Here is a 17,863-nt window from a genome sequence, read left to right as displayed (position 1 = left end):
AAGACCAATCGGTTTATTTCTCCCTTCCCCTATTGATGTCTTGAATTCTGATTGACTACTTAGGGTCATTGTCGGAAGAACTGGAGAAGGTTTGAAAAATATTTGAGGCAGTAACTTGCAGTCCAGGAGTTCCCAACCTTTTTTATGCCATGGACTGATACCATTAAGCAAGGGGGCCATGGACCCCAGGTTGGGAACCCCTATTCTAATCTGAAATGCATGACACTGCTAGTGAAAGCAGATTCAATAATAACTGAAGAGTTGCCGGGTTTTGGCACTAATTGGATAACTATTTCAGAGAGAAGATTGTGTTTGATGGATGGTTTCTCCTTCTGTGCTGATTAGTTTCTGTGGTTTTAGTTATGGGATCTTGTCAGCTGAGAGCAGCTGAATACATGGTCTGGCCTGATGCTTCATCCCTACTCATCATCACACAGGGCTGTTTGCTAGTGAGACATCCTCTGGTGACTGATAAGGGTTTCAATGGCATTCCATGAAGAGGGATGTGGAAGACCACCAATGGCCTGTTCAGTGTTCCACCTTAATCCAGGATGTACAAGAACAAAAACCTTTTTATTATACCTTCAAGGTAAAACATTCCAGCTTAAGTCATTGAGACCAAGTCAAATGAGATATTGGGATGCATTACAGCTTGGTAGGTGTGTTCAAATCTGCTGTTTAGACTGGGTAGCTGAGCGGCATGGTAGGGTAGCTGTTGGTCTAATGCTTTGTAGCACTGTTGTAACATCCGGGTTCAACTCCCGCCACTGTCCTTAAGGAGTTTGTATCTTCTCCCCTGACTACATAATTTTCCTTTAGGTCCTCTGGTTTCCTCTCTCATTCCAGAGACATACGGATTAGAGTTAGTGAGTTGTGGGCATTCTATGTTGGCACCAGAAGCGTGGCGACCCTTGCAGGCTGCCCAGCACAATTCTCGCTGGTTTGATTTGACTCAAATGATCTCTGCTTTGAGTACGTGTGACAAATAATGCTAATCGTTAAAATCTTTCCCTTGGTTCGGTTGTACATGTGCACCATTTTATTTAAACCAGCTATTATTTTCCATTAACGACTATTCATAGTCTGCAATTGAGTTAGCTGGTTTCTCATCCATTACCCATCAACAACGGTAATAGTCAACATTCCCTCTTAATTTTTTTTTAAGCAACTATGTCGACCAGCTATTACTCTGAGCAGGAAATTTCTACATGGCCTGAAAACTACACAACCCTCTATATTATCATTATATTTTTTTTAAAAATTCCAGCTGCAAGGCAACAAAGGCTATGTGCGTGGGAGCATTTCAGTGACTGTGCAACCACGCAGCTTAGAGGGAGTAGTGGAAATAGTAAGCGTATCAAGCATTATAAACATCCCTAATTAACTATGCTCAATCCAGATTCAATTATTTTGTCATAAACTTGATCATCTAATGTGACTCAAAAGTGTAAAATAAAAATTACTCCGAGTCTTCAACAGCTACACTGCAAGGAACACAATATTAAACACCTCACCATTATTGTCTTGCAGAGCTGCCAATTAAGGTGGTCTTTCCACCACCTTTCATGTAATACCTGTAAAGTAGATGAACAGAATCCCTTGTGCCATGGCCTGTTAACAGTGAAAGGTTTGGATATGAGCTGGCCTGCTTTACACATTCACCCTGTTAGCAGAGAAAGGAATATAAAAATATTTTGTGAGCTTTCAAATAGTAGATGGCTGCTGAGATCTTAATAAATGGCAAAACAGGTACAATAGACAATGGGTGCAACACCAACAAAATGGTGGCAGAATGGGAGTGTTGTGGTTAGTACACTGCTTTACTGTACCAGTGACCAGGGTTCAATTCCTGCTACTGCTGGTAAGGAGTTTGTATGCTCTCCCCGTGTCTACAGGGGTTTCCTCCTGATGCTCTACCTTCCTCCCACATTCCAGAGACGCAATGGGTTAGTAGGTTAATTGACCATTGTAAATCGTCCTGGGATTAGGCTAGGGTTGCTGGGTGGCACTGCTCAAAGGACTGGAAGGTCCCATTCTGCGCTGTATTTCAATAAATAAATTTTTAAAAACTCAGCAGGTCAGGCAGGCGTGTCTATTGAGAGGAATAAACAGTCGATGTTTTGGGCCGAGACTCGTCATCAGGACTGGAAAGGAATGGGCCAGAATGAGGAGGAGGAGGTTCAAGCTTCTACAAGGAAGGAATAGAGGGTGGCTGGAGAGAGGGAAGGTGGGTGGGCGTGGGAAGGGGGATGAAGTAAGAAGCTGGAAGGTGATGGGTGGAAGAGGTAAAGAAGGGCTGAGGAATGAATCTGATAGGAGAGGGCAGTGGACCTTGGGAGAAAGGGAAAGAGGAGAGGCACCAGAGAGAGGAGATGAGAAAGGGGTAAGAGGAGTTAATATTGGGAATGGAAAAAGGAAAAAAAATATAGGGAGGTAGGAGAGATTATGTGAAGTTAAAAAGAATTGATGTTCATGCATTAGGCTGGAGGCCACCCAGACAGAATGTGAAGTGTTGCCCCTCGAACCTGAGTGTAGCTTCATTGTGGCAGTAGGAAAGGCCATGGACAGACGTGTCAGATAGGGAATGGGTGGCTGCCAGGAAATCCTGCCTTTTGTGATGAATGGAGTGAAGGTATTCAACAATATCCTCTTACTCCTTGACGGCTGAGTGTCTTAATTCCTAAACCTGTGGTTTTACTGCCTCCTGCACTATCTGTAAGTTTAAAGGACCACTCTCTCCTGTACTGCCGCTGAATTCACAACACATCTAGGTCTTTTTTTTAATTAACCTTGTCTGGAGAGTTCATAATTTTCTATACTTGTTAATGTCCCATTCCTTTGTTGTCCAAAGAAAGGAACTGCAACTCATAGGGGTTCCACACCCACCATGACACTGAGCTATTCTTCCATCATCTCCATCCCTGAGCCCACTTCTTTGGCAAGAATTCCCCACCCTGCTCTGATGACCCCTGATCCTGTTTCCAACTCTCCTCCACTTCTTGGTCACCCTGCTCTGGATCTTTTCATCTGTAATTGCTGATGAGACATCAATCATCTCAATTTTAGCACTCCTCTCTCCTTTCCCCTCTGAACGCACTGCCCTCCACTCTCTCCACACCAGTCCCAACCAATCCAGCAGACAAAGTGAATGCTGTTGTAGTGTGGTGCACTGACCTCTACCCTGCTGAGGCCAGGCAACAACTCTCAGACACCCTCTCGTCACTACCGCTTGAGGAGGACCCCACACCGGTCCATCAGAAAACTGTTTCCGAGACCATCAATGACCTCATCAACTCCGCAGAACTCCCATCCACTGCCACCAAACTCATTGTTCCCTTATCCAGCACTGCTCGCTTCTAGCTTCTACCTCCTACCTGAGATCCACAAAGTTGACTGTCCAGGTAGACCCATTGATTCGTGTCCTTATACCCTGACTCCATTCTATCTTCATTTCAGTCCCTTCCCACTTACATTAACAATACTTCATGTGCCTGATCTCCTCAAAACAACTTTCAATTCTCTGGTCCAGACCACCTCATTTCACCATGGATGACTTCTAACCCTCATCAAGAAGGCTTCAAAGCTCTCTGCCTCTTTCTCAACAAAAGACCAAACCAGTTCCCCACCACCTTCCTCTATCTGGCAGAATTGGTCCACACTCTCAACAATTCCTTCGGCTCCTGCCATTTTCACTAGACTCAAGGGGTAGCCATGGGCTTTCACATGTGCCCCAGCTAAGCCTGCATTTTTATTGACTACGTAGACCAGTCCATATTCCAAGCCTTCTCTGGTAATGCTGCCCTTCTCTTCCTGTGCTACATTGACTACTGCATTGGTGTTGCTTTATCCACTCCCTGATAGCCTCATCAATTTCACTAACTTTGCCTCCAACTTCCCCCCTGCCCTTAAATTCACTTGGTCCATCTCTGACGCCTCACTCCCCTTTTTCGATCTCTCTATATCTATCTGTGGAGACAAGCTATCAACTGACATCTTTTATAAACCTCCTGATTCCAAAGGCTGTCTTGACCATAACTCCCCCCCTCCCTGTTTCCTGTAAGAATGCTACTCCCTTTTCTCATCCTTTGCTTCTGCTACATCTGTTCCCAGAATGAGGCTTTCCTTTCCAGGACATCAGACCTGTCCTCCTTCAAATTGGAGGGCTTCCCTTCCTCCACGTTGATGCTGCCCTCGCCAGCATCTCATCCATTTCCCTGACGTCTGCACTCACCCCATCTTAACAGTGATAGAGTTCTTCTTGTCCTCACCCACCACCCCATGAGCCTCTGCATCCAGCACATCATTCTCTCCAACTTCTGCCATCATCAATGGGATCTTTCTCTTAGACACATCTTCACCTCCCTCCCACCCCCCGCCCCCCACTCTCTGCTTTTTGCAGGGGTTGCTCCCTCCTTGTCCATTCCTCCCTCCCCACCCAGCACATGTTCCTGCAAGCCACAGAAATGCTACACCTGCCCATTCACCTCCAATCAGGCCTTCCAGCTGAAGCAACCCTTTACCTAAAAGTCTGTTGGGGCGTCTATTGTAAGCAGAGGTGCCGATGTGGTCTCCCTCTACATTGGGGAGATCTGTTGCAAATTGGGGACCATTTTAATTCCGATTCCCATTCCCATTCTGACATGTCGGTCCGTGGCCTCTAGTTTTGCAATGATGAGGCCACTCTCAGGGTGGAGAAACAACACCTCAATCTGGCCTCTGACCTGATGGCATGAACATGGACTTCTCCTTCCAGTAAATCTTTCCCTCATCTTCTATTCCCCACTCTGGCCTCTTGCATCTTCTCCTCACCTGCCCATCACCCTCCCCCAGTGCCCCTCCTTCTTCCCTTTCTCCCACCGCCCACTCTCCTCTCCTGTCAGATTCCTACTTCTCCAGCCCTTTGCCTTTCCACCTGTCGCTTCCCAGCTCCTCTCTTCATCCTGCTTCCCCCACCCACCGGGCTTCAGCTGCAACGCACACAAAATGCTGGAGAAACCGTCTATTGTTCACTCTTCCATAGGGCAACTCCGGATGAACATTTAAATGCGGGCGGTCTATGAAGCCTCCTCTATCCCTTCAAATAATATTTTAAAAAATCACAAACACGAGGAAGTCTGCAGATGCTGGAAATTCAAGCAACACACATCAAAGTTGCTGGTGAACGCAGCAGGCCAGGCAGCATCTCTAGGAAGAGGTACAGTCGACGTTTCAGGCTGAGACCCTTTGTCAGGACTAACTGAAGGAAGAGTGAGTAAGGGATTTGAAAGTGGGAGGGGGAGGGGGAGATCCGAAATGATAGGAGAAGACAGGAGGGGGAGGGATGGAGCCAAGAGCTGGACAGGTGATTGGCAAAAGGGATACGAGAGGATCATGGGACATGAGGCACAGGGAGAAGGAAAAGGGGGAGGGGGGAACCCAGAGGATGGGCAAGGGGTATAGTCAGAGGGACAGAGGGAGAAAAAGGAGAGAGAGAAAGAATGTGTGTATATAAATAAATAACGGATGGGGTACGAGGGGGAGGTGGGGCATTAGCGGAAGTTAGGGAAGTCAGTGTTCATACCATCAGGTTGGAGGCTACCCAGACGGAATATAAGGTCTTGTTCCTCCAACCTGAGTGTGGCTTCATCTTTACAGTAGAGGAGGCAGTGGATAGACATGTCAGAATGGGAATGGGATGTGGAATTAAAATGTGTGGCACGGGGAGATCCTGCTTTCTCTGGTCTCTGGTCTCAGCGCGAAACGTCGACTGTACCTCTTCCTAGAGATGCTGCCTGGCCTGCTGCGTTCACCAGCAACTTTGAAGTGTGTTGTTTTAAAAAATCAATTGAGTTAGACGCAAGCTCCCTTTAAATCTCATGAGGCCTCTCCATGGGTTTTAGGTACCGCGCAGCAGGTCAAGAAACCATAGGTTTCGGGTGATTTAACTGAGCATGAGTAAAGACGTTAAGACATTAAGGGGCTAAAGTCGGTATGCCTCAGCCGTGTATGAATTTAAGTAATCGAGAAAAGCTTAGTCGTGCCCGACGGCTAAGGAGGGCGAAGAGGCCTCGCCTGTGCTAGACAGCCGCAGTGAGCGGAAGCTACTTGAAGTTTTCAGTGAACGGAAAACAGGGAGGCACACTACACATGGGATGTCGGTTTTATTTAATTTTGTAATAAATCGTATACATTGTGTTTCATGGCTTAGAAACTATTCACACGTCCCAGTCGTTTCATTAGAGCGAGCACCACGGCCCCGCAAACCCAATCAAACAGCACAATGCAAACTGCGGAAGTGAAGTCACCTTCTTCTCCGAATAACAAAGTTCCTTCCTGTTACGAGATAGAAAGTTTATGTTTTACATAAGACCGTTTGGAGAAGGTTAACCAGAATCTGGCTGATTGGGATTTGAAGCTTGAAAGGGTAAAAGCAAAGTTTTATTTTCTGTTTGGCAAACGCGGCACGATTCTTTCCTGATTTGTACGGAATAACATGTCAACTTTCTTATAGTGTGAAGGTTCGGCTCTGTTTTGCAATATCGTTATCCCCTCACTTTTGCGCATTCGGTCGCAGTTGAGTGGAATATTCACTCCTGCGTTACAGTTGCGAGGAGAGGCGATACTTTGTACTGCGTACTGGAACATTGCAACATTGTCTGGACATGTTTCGAATGCTGGGTCCACGAGTGTCCGAAATGCTTGTTACAATGTATCGGGGAGGCCGGAACGGACACGTCCCGTGTCCCTAGGAAATCGGCCGGGCCCCGCAGTTTCCCTTCCCAGAAGATGATAACACGGATTCATTCCCTCCTGTGAACGAAGGCAGCTCGATCGGCCATGATATTATTGAATGCTCCTATTTTCATTTATTTGAAAACAATTCTTTCCTCTCTTCAGAAAACATGTTTTAATCAGCCTTAAAATCAAAATTACTTTGAATAAGAAGTTGGGTTTGATTTTCTCTCGACACGACTTTCTGTTGTGATTTAAGTCGTTTTCAGTTCAATCCTTTGATAATGGTAAATCGGTACAATGGCGGAGGTCCCTTCTCAGGCATGGGGGCCTGCACTGCTAATTAACAGATATTTTAAAACGATTTTAAACAAAAGGGAATCGACCTCAAATCCTTCCCTGATTGCCCACTTTGCACAACGGTAGACGCATGCTGTTGATTTTTTTACAAGCTGGATTGCTCGGCAGTGGGAAGAGCAAACTTTGCCAGTTAACGTCCCAATTGGATTATGGAACATGCAGACCTTTTGAACACGAGATAACATTTGTCATGGCATCTTCAAAGATAATGCGAGATTCCTTCCGCTTGTCCTCGTTGCTTTCTTCCCGCCTTCTTCTCTCCCACTTTGATCCCGCCCCGTTCTGACCCATCAACACTGTCGAGGAATAATCATTCAGCAGAAGTCCCGCTAAAGACTAACTCATTCTATCTTGATCTTGTTTCAAAAGTTAACCTTTGAAAAGGGTTGCATAAATCAAGTGAAAATTCTCAGTGACAGTTGTGAAAACAGAGTTTTGAAAACAGCGAATCTGCTCGATGTGTTTAATATGCTGGAGAGACAGGCGCTTTGCGGCGGGGTGGGGGAGTACCAAAGGAGTGATCTTTAGAGTTTAGGCCGCATGTCACTGAGGCCATTGTCAGCTTTTTGGAGCAGGGATGGTAGAAATCCCCTTTTCTGTATAATGGTGGGGGTGGGGGTGTCAGTTGAAACAAACTGACACATTGGCCAAGATTATATTCAGTCTGTAGTTGCCACTGATTTGTGAAGGTGTAGTTGACAAAATGCAGAATGATTCAAATATACAGGATGGCTGAGTGACTGACATCTGACAGTCTGGGTAAGTGAACGTTGACAGAGCGTAGTGAAGGGAACAAGCCTTGCTTACATGGAGCAGAGGACGAGGGAGGTCTGGAGGCACAAGGTAACCACAAAAAAACAGTGGCACAGGGAAATAAGTAGATCAGAAACCATTACTTTCCCCAAGCAGTGAGACTGATCAACACTTCCACCCGTTTAAAAAAACCCAGAGAAAACCTACAGCACAACACAGGCCCTGCGGCCCACAAAGCTGTGCCGAACATGTCCTTACCTTAGAACTACCTAGGGTTACCCATAGCCCTCTACTTTTCTAAGCTCCATGTATCCATCCAGGAGTCTCTTAAAAGACCCTATCATTTTCACCTCTACCACCACCACCACCGCCGTCAGCCCATTCCACGCACTCACCACTCTGCGTAAGAAAAAACTTACCCCTGACATCTCCTCTGTACCTGCTTCCAAGCACCTTAAACCTGTGTCCTGTCGTGTTAGCCATTTCAGCCCTGGGAAAAAGCCTCTGACTATCCACACGATCAGTGCCTCTCATCATCTTATACACCTCTATCAGGTCACCTCTTATCCTCTGTCGCTCCAAGGAGAAAAGGCCGAGTTCACTCAACCTACTCTCATAAGGCATGCTCCCCAATCCAGGTTAATGCCATCACTGCTTTATTATTTCCTGTCAGTCACCTTATGCACAGCCTGGTGTCACCTTATGGACATTAATGTATATAAGCTATCTTATGTATTTATATTTACTGTTTGTTTTTATTATTATGTTCTTTATCTTTGTGGCTTTGGTGCTGCATCAGATCTGGAGGAACAGTTTGGTTCTTATTTTGTTCTCCATTACACTTGTGCACTGGAAATGAAATTAAACAGTCCTGAATCTTGAAAACCCTAACCGTTAATTACAGAATGATTATTTTTTATTTACTTGAAAAGGGGAAATAGAAATGTTACAGGTGTGAGTGGTGAAGAGAAAGAGGTGTGTGAGAAACCTGTAGTTTGTTAAGGTGTAGTGGGCCCTTCAGAGACGGTTATCACCCACATTCTGATTCTGCACAGTAGGGTGATGGTTGTGGTCACTGATTTAGTTAGAGAGCGCACCTTTTTAAGTAACATCACTTTAATTTAGCAGTACTTTCAAAGGCACTGCATGAAAGAAATTCACAGTATGCAAAAGTGGACTTTCTAGTGGAGGTGATTAAGTCTCAGGGCTTGCCTGGGCCTGGTGGTTGCAAATGCAGCATCACGTGTGAGATTGAAAGTTAACCCACCTTGCCAATGGCTCCTGGCTTTTCCCAAAGTTCAAAGTAAGTATCTCACCATATACAACCCCGAGATTCATTTTCCTGTAGGCATACTCAATAAATCCATAGAGTAATAACCATAACAGAATCAGTGAGAGACACTCCAGCTTGGGCATTCAACCAGTGTGCAAAAGACAACAACTGTGCAAATACAAAAATAATAAATAAATAAACAAACAATAAGTATTAGTTATATGAGATGAAGAGTCCTTGAAATTGATTCCACAGGTCGTGGGAACAGTTCAGTGATGGGGCAGTGAGGTTATCCCCTTTGGTTCAATAACCTGATGGTTGAGGGGTAATAACTTCCTGTACCTGGTAGTGGGAGCTCTGAGGCTGCCTTACCTTCTTACTGATGGCAGCAGTGAGAAGAACGCATGTCCTGAGCAGTGGGGGTCCCTGATGATGGATACTGTTTTCCTGCGACAATGTTTCATGTAGATGTGCTCAATAGTGAGGACGGCTTTACCTGTGATGAGAATGGAAAGTGTGCAGTGGGTGAGATCTCTGTTCTGTCATTATCAACCTCTCTCAATAAATTGTGTCCTTACAAGTCCCGAGAAACAGGAATGAGCTAATGTTCAGCTATTAATTAGTTTGTATTTATTGGTGCATATATTTTCACCAAGACTCTGAGAATAGTTCCCATTTCTCTTCACTGCAGATTTGACATGAAATCTTCTGCATCCGGAATGACCTATTTGCATGTTTCTCGAAAAGACACACTGATAAACTCACTGTAACCTTTGACACCCTGACTAATCAAGAACATATCAATCTCCGCTTTAAATATACCCAATGATTGGGCTCCACAGCTGTCAGTGGCAATGAATTCCACATATTCACCACCCTCATCTCTGTTCTAAAATTACATCCTTGTGTTCTGAAGCAAGGACTCTCCACTATAGGAAACATCCTCTCCACATCCAGTCTATCCAGGGCTTCCAACACTCAATAGGTTTCACTAAGAACCCCCTTCAGGTTGGAATGTCTCAGGGCTGAGCCCCAGATTAGGTTAATTACAATTATTAAATAAATCTGAATATATGAGCTGTCATAAGGTTCAACTTGTTTGATGATTATCTGTAAAAATCATGAAAATTCAAAGCAATATTGTCTGCATTGATCATTTGGTAATGCCTTGAAAACATTAACAGCTTTGCAAGAAACCTGGGGGAATATTTTTTTCCCATTTCATTTTGATGCTGCACCTTATGGGTTGCTGTTTATTGGGTTGTTCTTTGTTCGGTGGGAAATTTCACAGATACAGCCCCTCCCATTCCTCCTTTGTGCTTGGCTATAGTGGCAGAGTCTTGGATCAGAGGGCACAGCCTCAGAATACAAGAATGTTCCTTTAAAACAGAGCTGAGGAGGAATATCTTCGTGGAATTCGGTGCCATAGGCTGCTGTAGAGGAGAAGTCATTGGGTATATTTAAAGCTGAGGTTGATAAGTTCTTGATTAGTCAGGGTGTCAAAGGTTACAGAGGAAGGCAGGTGAATGGGGTTGAGAGGGATAATAAATCAGCCCATCAGCAGACTCGATGGGCTGAATGGCCTAATTGTTCTCCAATGAATGGGCTGGATCAAATTTTAAGATCCTTCACCTTTTTAGTATGAAATCCCTTTACCTTTCTGAACACTTTAATTGCTTCTAAACTGTGAACTGTTTTGCTAATCATCTGTGCCTTTGTCACCCTCTCCCTCTTATCTACAGATTTGCCTTGCCAGATAATGACAACGCTCCCAGGGGGTGGGCCAAGGATCTCTGGCCTCCATTCGCAACCGGTGGCACCCGTCCATGCCTCTGCGGCAATCCCCCCACAGCAGCCACAGGGTGCGCTTCGTGAGATCATGTGTGTCACCCTCTGCAAGGTCGGCCAGGAAACCGTCCAGGACATTGTGGCGCGTACCATGGACATCTTCCACATGCTACGGGCAACACAGGTAACTGGTCCTTCAGGCGACTAGCCGCAGCCTGTTCCCATCCACCTCAACTTCTTCCTGGTCAAAATGAGGGAAGAACTTTCCATGTCAAACCCAAAATATCTGCTTATGATTTTTTTTTCAAAAACTTGTGGGAAGTTTTCAAATAGCAACAGAAGGCAACTTAAAAAGTAAATAGGAAGGTAAAGATGGAATACGAAGATAAGCAAGCCAATAATATTACAGAGGATACCAAAAGTGTCTTCAGATACATAAAGTATAAAAGAGAGGCAAGGATGGGAAACAGCTTCTTCCCCCAGACTGTAAGACTATTGAACTCCCGGCCACCACCCAGGTCTCATCAAGTATCAAGTGCCAGTAGTGTTATACTGTTTACTTTTTAACTTGTGTCACAAATGCACCTGATTATATTTGTTAATTTACTAGTGGTAACATTACCTTGTGTGTTCCATGTGTGAATTAAATGTATTGTGTTGTGCACCTTGGTCCAGGGGAATGTTGTTTCGTTTGGCAGTATACATGGGTACGGGCCAATGACAATAAACTTCAACTTGAACTTCGGCGCTTCACAGCACACCAATATGTAAATCTGAACAAGGCGCAACTCTTTTCTGGAAATGCAGGAATGCTGGAGTATAACTTTTTAAAAAAAAGTTATGAAAGGCTTTGATAGGCTAGATGCAGAGAAGGTTCTGAGATTGTCACTAGGAAAAGCAACAAAATTTTGGGCATTATCCTTCTCACTCAAAAATGAGAATAAATATCTAGCAAATGGTGGCACTCGATTTAAGCAGGGGTCCCCAAAATGGGGTCCAATGGCCCCGTGCTTAATAGTATCGATCCATGGCATAAAGAATGTTTGGGAACCCCTGGACTAGAGAGGAAACTAGGCCAAGTGCAGGAGAGAGAATTGGCAGATATAGTAATTGGGCTGAAGAAAGGAACAAGCCTGAATTTATGGGTATGAATAATTAGTTTCTGAGCTCCAGCCTCTTCTGGATTAATGATGAAGTGAGTTCAGATTGCTGTGGTGAGATTTTAACTTGTTTTTCAGCAGCATCCCGGACAAAGTTGTCTTTTTCATAAACAGCTTTCACTGTTGGCGCCTGTACCTTTTGTTGCTTTGACTTGGAGGGAATTTGCTGTTCCAACTCCTCCCTATCTGGTGTGCTTCCCCTTTAAAAGTGACCAAGTTCCTGTTTTAATGCTGTCTAATGTGCCGTTTGTGGAAGGTGCACGAATTGTGCTTTTTCATTTATTCCATGTGTTGACGGCCAATCCTCTCTATCAACAACAGACTCCCATTTCTGTTTTCCCCAATGCTCAATGCATTCTGTGTCTTGGAATCTATCTCCTTCTTAAATATATTCAACAAATTGACATCTACAGCCCTCTGGTGGAGAGTTCCATAGATTCTCCACCCTTTCTAAATGAGGAAATTTCAAACATTTGAGTCCTAATTATCTTGCCTAGAACACTGAGACTGGTTCTAGTTCAAGCCACAGGAAATCGGCAACAAAAAACAACCAGCTGTTGGAAGAGCTCAGTGGGTCAGGCAGCATCTGTGGTAACAAGAAGCATAGACTGAATGCCTAGAGGGGAGGATGGTTCATGTGATGCGCCGAACGAGCTCTGCAGTTTCTCCCAGTCACAAGTCTATGATTCATATTTATAGCGATGTTTGGGTTAAGTCCGGTTTAAAAAAAAATCGTATCCAGTCTGAGGCTATGGTCAGGGTTTAAGTTTATACCCTTCTGGTTCTTTTAGTTCAGTCACTCATTTCCTTAGGAGTTGCAATACGACACATTAACCAGCAGGTGGCACTGTTGTTCGTGAACAATCTCGGTTGTCTTCGGCCCTCGGTTCAGCATTACTTTTCAAGAGAACTGAGATGTTCGTTTTTAAATTTGAACCAGTATTTCTTGCACACGAGCGGAAGACAACTGCTTGAAAATTTGAATTCTGGAAAAGTAGGCAAGATTTCTAAGACTTTTGCAGATAAATGAACTAGTCTGAGGGAAGTCAATTCAAAGTTCAAAGAAAATTTTATTATCAAAGTACATAGAGTATATATCACCATATACAACCCTAGGATTCACTTTCCCATGGGTATAATCAGCAAATCTATACATTGTAACTATAACAGGATTGAGGAAAGATCAACCAGAATGCAGAAGGCAACAAACTATGCAAATGCAAATATAAATAAACAGCAATAAATAACCAGAACATGAGATAATGAGATAAAGAGTCCTTTGCTGGATGTAGGAACATTTCAATGATGGGGCAAGTGAGTGTAGTTATCCCTTTTTAACCAAGAGCCTGACAGTTGCGGGGTAGTGCCTGTTCCTGAACCTGGTGGTGCGAGTCCTGAGGCTCTTGTAGCTTCTACCTGACGGCAACAGCGAGAAAAGAGCCTGGCCTGGGTGTTGAGGACCTTTGATGGATGTGCTTTTTTTTCAGCAGCATTTCATGCAGATAGGTGCAATGGCTGGGAGGGCTTCACCCATGATATGCTGGGCCAGATCCACTACCTTTCACCCCAATCTGAGTTCCGTAGTTGTTAAGATAATATTTTTAACAATTGGCCTCACTAATATGGGATTGTTGTCTTAACTGTGTTATTAATTTTAAGAAGTTGCTGCGTTGAGTATAAATTGCCCACTGGGCTTGTCACTGGAAAATGCTTATCAACTGCCCTGGCTTGGAAAGAGAAGAGCTGGAACTCCATAGTCTTGCTTCTGTGGTAACTAGTTCTTTGGGAAGTGGGATTGAAGTTCAGGTTTGTGTCTGCCTATCCACACTTCAATCTGTCATGCCCCTCTTCCCACTTCTTTACTCTATTGTCACCAAACAATTGATACTAGAATGTACAATCATCACAGCAATATTTGATTCTGTGCTTCGCACTTCCTGGAGTACAAATCAATAGTAAATATTAAGAATTTAAATTATAAATCATAAATAGAAAATAGAAAAGGGAAAGTAAAGTAGTGCAAAAAAAAAAACCGAGAGGCAGGTCTGGATATTTGCAGGGTACGGCCCAGATCCGGGTCAGGATCCGTTCAGCAGTCTTATCACAGTTGGAAAGAAACTGTTCCCAAATCTGGCCGTACGAGTCTTCAAGCTCCTGAGCCTTCTCCCGGAGGGAAGAGGGACGAAAAGTGTGTTGGCTGGGTGGGTCGTGTCCTTGATTATCCTGGCAGCACTGCTCCGACAGCGTGCGGTGCAAAGTGAGTCCAAGGACGGAAGATTGGTTTGTGTGATGTGCTGCGCCGTGTTCACGATCTTCTGCAGCTTCTTTCGGTCTTGGACAGGACAACTTCCATACCAGGTTGTGATGCACCCTAGAAGAATGCTTTCTACAGTGCATCTATAAAAATTAGTGAGGGTTTTAGGGGACAGGCCAAATTTCTTTAGTTTTCTCAGGAAGTAAAGGCACTGGTGGGCCTTCTTGGCAGTGGACTCTGCTTGGTTGGTCTAAGTCAGGTCATTTGTGATACTGACCCCAAGCTTTTGACCTGTTCCACTTTGGCACCACCAATGTAAATTGTGTCATGCGGTCCGCTACTCCTTCTGAAGTCAGCAACCGATTCCTTCGTCTTGCTGACATTGAGGGGTAGGTTATTGTCTTTGCACCATGCCACCAGGTTCCTAATTTCCTCTCTGTACTCAAACTCATCATTACCCAAGATACGGCCTACAATTGTTGTGTTATCAACAAACATATATTGAGTTTGATGGAAGCTTGGCTACACAATCATGGGTGTATAGTGAGTACAGCAGGGGGCTGAGTACACAGCCTTGTGGGGCGCCAGTGCTCAGAGTGATTGTAGAGGAGAGCTTGTCCCCTATTTTTACAGCCTGGCTCCTGTCTGTGAGGAAGTTGAAAATCCAGCTGCAGATCTGAGTGCCAAGGCCCAGGTTCCGGAGCTTAGGAATCAGTTTATTTGGAATGATGGTATTAAAGGCAGAGCTGTAGTCAATGAAAAGGAGCCTTGCGTATGCGTCTTTATTCTCCAGGTGTTCTAAGGAGGAATGTAGGGCCAGAGAGATGGCATCTGCCGTCGACCCGTTGCCCTGGTAGGCGAATTGCAAAGCATCGAGGTTGACTGGTAGGCTGTGGTTGATGTGTGCCATAACCAATTTCTCAAAGTACTTCATAGCAATTGATGTCAGAGCCACAGGTCGATAGTTATTCAGGCATGCCACCTTGCTCTTCTTCGGCACTGGGACTATCATTGCCTTCTTAAAACACGAGGGGATCTTAGACTGAAGCAAGGAGCAGTTGAAGATGTCAGCAAACACTCCAGCTAGCTCGCTTGCACAGGCCCGGAGAACCCACCCTGGGACGCCATCTGGGCCCGTCACCTTCCTTGGATTTATCTTCGGGAAGGCCCTTCTAACGTCCTCCTCGGTGACGATGAATCTCGATGCCACTAGGTCCGGTTCATCCGGAGGGAGCGGGACGCTCCTCTTCTGTTCGAATCTTGAGTAGAATACGTTAAGTTCGTCAGGAAGAGAAGCACCACGGTTATTGATATTCCAACTTCTGTTGTGATCCGTGACGTGCATTGGCTAAGGAGGTGGATTAAGACAGAAACAGAAGAGGAGATGGTCCTGGGAGGCCCATTGCTTCCTCTGCACCTTGTACTCCCTTTCAATTGTAATGCAGATATTTTTGAGCTGCACCATATAGGACAATATCTGGCCTGATGGGTCTGATGTGAGAGGTTGACCTCCGGTAGAATACAGATCATGGTTTAATTGAAGTAACCGCCTTTCACTGCACAGTTACTTCAGCACCTTGTGGGTTGTTTCAGATCCTGACATCTGCAGTCTCTCATATCTGCAGATCATAATCTTCAAGCGCAGGTTTCCCAGAACTATGTTTCCTTGTCTATCTGTGGAAGAGGAAAACCTTAATGGGAGGGGACTTCCTTCCTGCAAGAGGTCTGTGGAGATGGCACCCATTGGAGAAGCAAGCAGATGTCCAAACTGTCTGCTCTTGTGGATTGAAGGAAACTTAGATAATCCTCTTTACTTGTATATGGAGCTTGGCTGACCTCCCTAACGCAGAAGCAAGTAATTACTTACTTGGGCCCTTAGCCCTTAAGTGGAGCATAGGCCATCGATGACCTCCCATCTCCAAGGTCTTCTGAAGTGGATGGTATGGTTGGAGCACATCAAAGCTTCTGCAATCCATTGCGTTCCCTGTACTGGGGATTGGCCCATTAATCTTCACCTGGCTGGCCTGGCTCGTTTCCATCTCGCACGATGGGGATGTAGGGGTTGGACTTTGAGAGGCACAGAAGTGAGTACCAGACCTGAAACTGTGATTGGTTTATTGTTGTCAACTCTACTGTGGTACAGTGGGAAAAAGCATTGTTTTACTTCCATCCAGATGGGTCATTCCAAACGAAGTACAAAAGGCAAATAGATCGTGTACATTTCCAGAGAAAGTGTAGTGCAGGTGGGTAAGAACATGAGAAATAAGAGTAGGGGTTGGCCATCCAGCCCATTGACCCTGTGCCATCATTCAATAAGATCATGGCTGATCTGGCCTTGGGCTCATCTCCACCTACCTGCCTTTTCCCCATAACCCTTAATTCCCCGACTATGCAAAAATCTATCCAACTTTGTCTTTAAATATACTTACAGATGTAGCCTCCACTGTTTCATTGGGCAGAGAATTCCACCGATTCACCACTCTCTGGGAAAAGCAGTTCCTTATCTCTGTCCTAAATCTACTCCCCCGAATCTTGAGGCTATGTCCCCTAGTTCTAGTCTGACCTACCAGTGGAAACAACTTTCCTGCCTCTATCTTATCTATCCCATTCATAATTTTATATGTTTATATTTTATATATATCATTTATGTGTAAATAAGATGCAAGGACCATAATGAAGGAGATTGTGAGATTAACGGTTCACATACTGTGTATGGAACAGGCAGCAACAGTAGCCCGGAATGATCCTGAGGTCGGGATGCTGATTTCACCCTGGTCTAATCACAGGACAACTTACAGCGATCAATGAACTTACTAACTGGTACGTCTTTGGACTGTGGGAGGAAAGCAGAACACCCGGAGGAAACCCACCCAGTCCAAGGGGAGGCGTCACTGACATGTCAGGATTGACCTCTGAACTCCGATGCCCTGATCTGTAATAGCTTCACGCTCACCACTGATTTACCATGGCGTCTGTGTTTGACACTCCTGTGCTCAGAGATCTTTGTGAACACTTCAGTGTCTGTCTTCGTAAGTAGAATGGTTTTGGGAAGGCTGTGTGAGTAAAGCATGAACTAACGTAATTAATTAAATCAGAATTGTCAGTACCTTGACCAATAACATTGAAAATTATTCTGAAGATGAAGTTAGAGTGTTGTGGGAAGATTTTATTAGGCAAAGTCCAGAGCACAGTTGTGCATAACACTTCACAGCGCCACCGCTCTGGGTTCAATGGTTCAATTCCCGCCCCTGTCTGTAAGGAGTTTTCACGTGCTCCCTGGGACCGCGTGCCTTTCCTCCGGGTGCTCCTGTTTCCTCTGGGGGCTCCCATTTCCTCCGGGTGCTCCAGTTTCCTCTCACATATCTAATGCCCTGGTTCATATTCTTTACTGTTATGCTGCTTCAAGCTGCTTGTTTGGGTTACTGTGGAAGATAAGAGATAGGAGAATTGTCTGCCTTCCACTTAGGATGGCCAGGTTTCTCTGGTGAGGGACACTAAGGCTGGGCTTGGGACTTTTGTTCGAGGGGAGGCGAAGAGAGCGGAAAGAAGAGGTTGTAGGACTCG

General features: G+C 45.0%; 1 protein-coding gene across 1 annotated transcript in view; it reads left to right on the top strand.

Annotated features, from left to right (window-relative positions):
* The first annotated feature begins 6,295 nt into the window (after window positions 1-6,295).
* LOC140190458 (mediator of RNA polymerase II transcription subunit 30-like) overlaps window positions 6,296-17,863 on the top strand; it is a 29,330-nt gene continuing 17,762 nt past the window's right edge. The window contains exons 1-2 of the mRNA XM_072247072.1: window positions 6,296-6,403; window positions 10,840-11,069. Of these exons, the coding sequence (XP_072103173.1) occupies window positions 10,857-11,069 (213 nt within the window). The 5' untranslated portion in view covers window positions 6,296-6,403; window positions 10,840-10,856. The remainder of the gene's footprint in view (window positions 6,404-10,839; window positions 11,070-17,863) is intronic.

The sequence above is a fragment of the Mobula birostris genome, chromosome 30, assembly GCF_030028105.1.
Source record: "Mobula birostris isolate sMobBir1 chromosome 30, sMobBir1.hap1, whole genome shotgun sequence".
In the NCBI taxonomy this organism is placed as follows: Eukaryota; Metazoa; Chordata; class Chondrichthyes; order Myliobatiformes; family Myliobatidae; genus Mobula; species Mobula birostris.
Note: the sequence above shows the minus strand (reverse complement) of the source record. Positions and strands in the feature narration are given on the sequence as shown.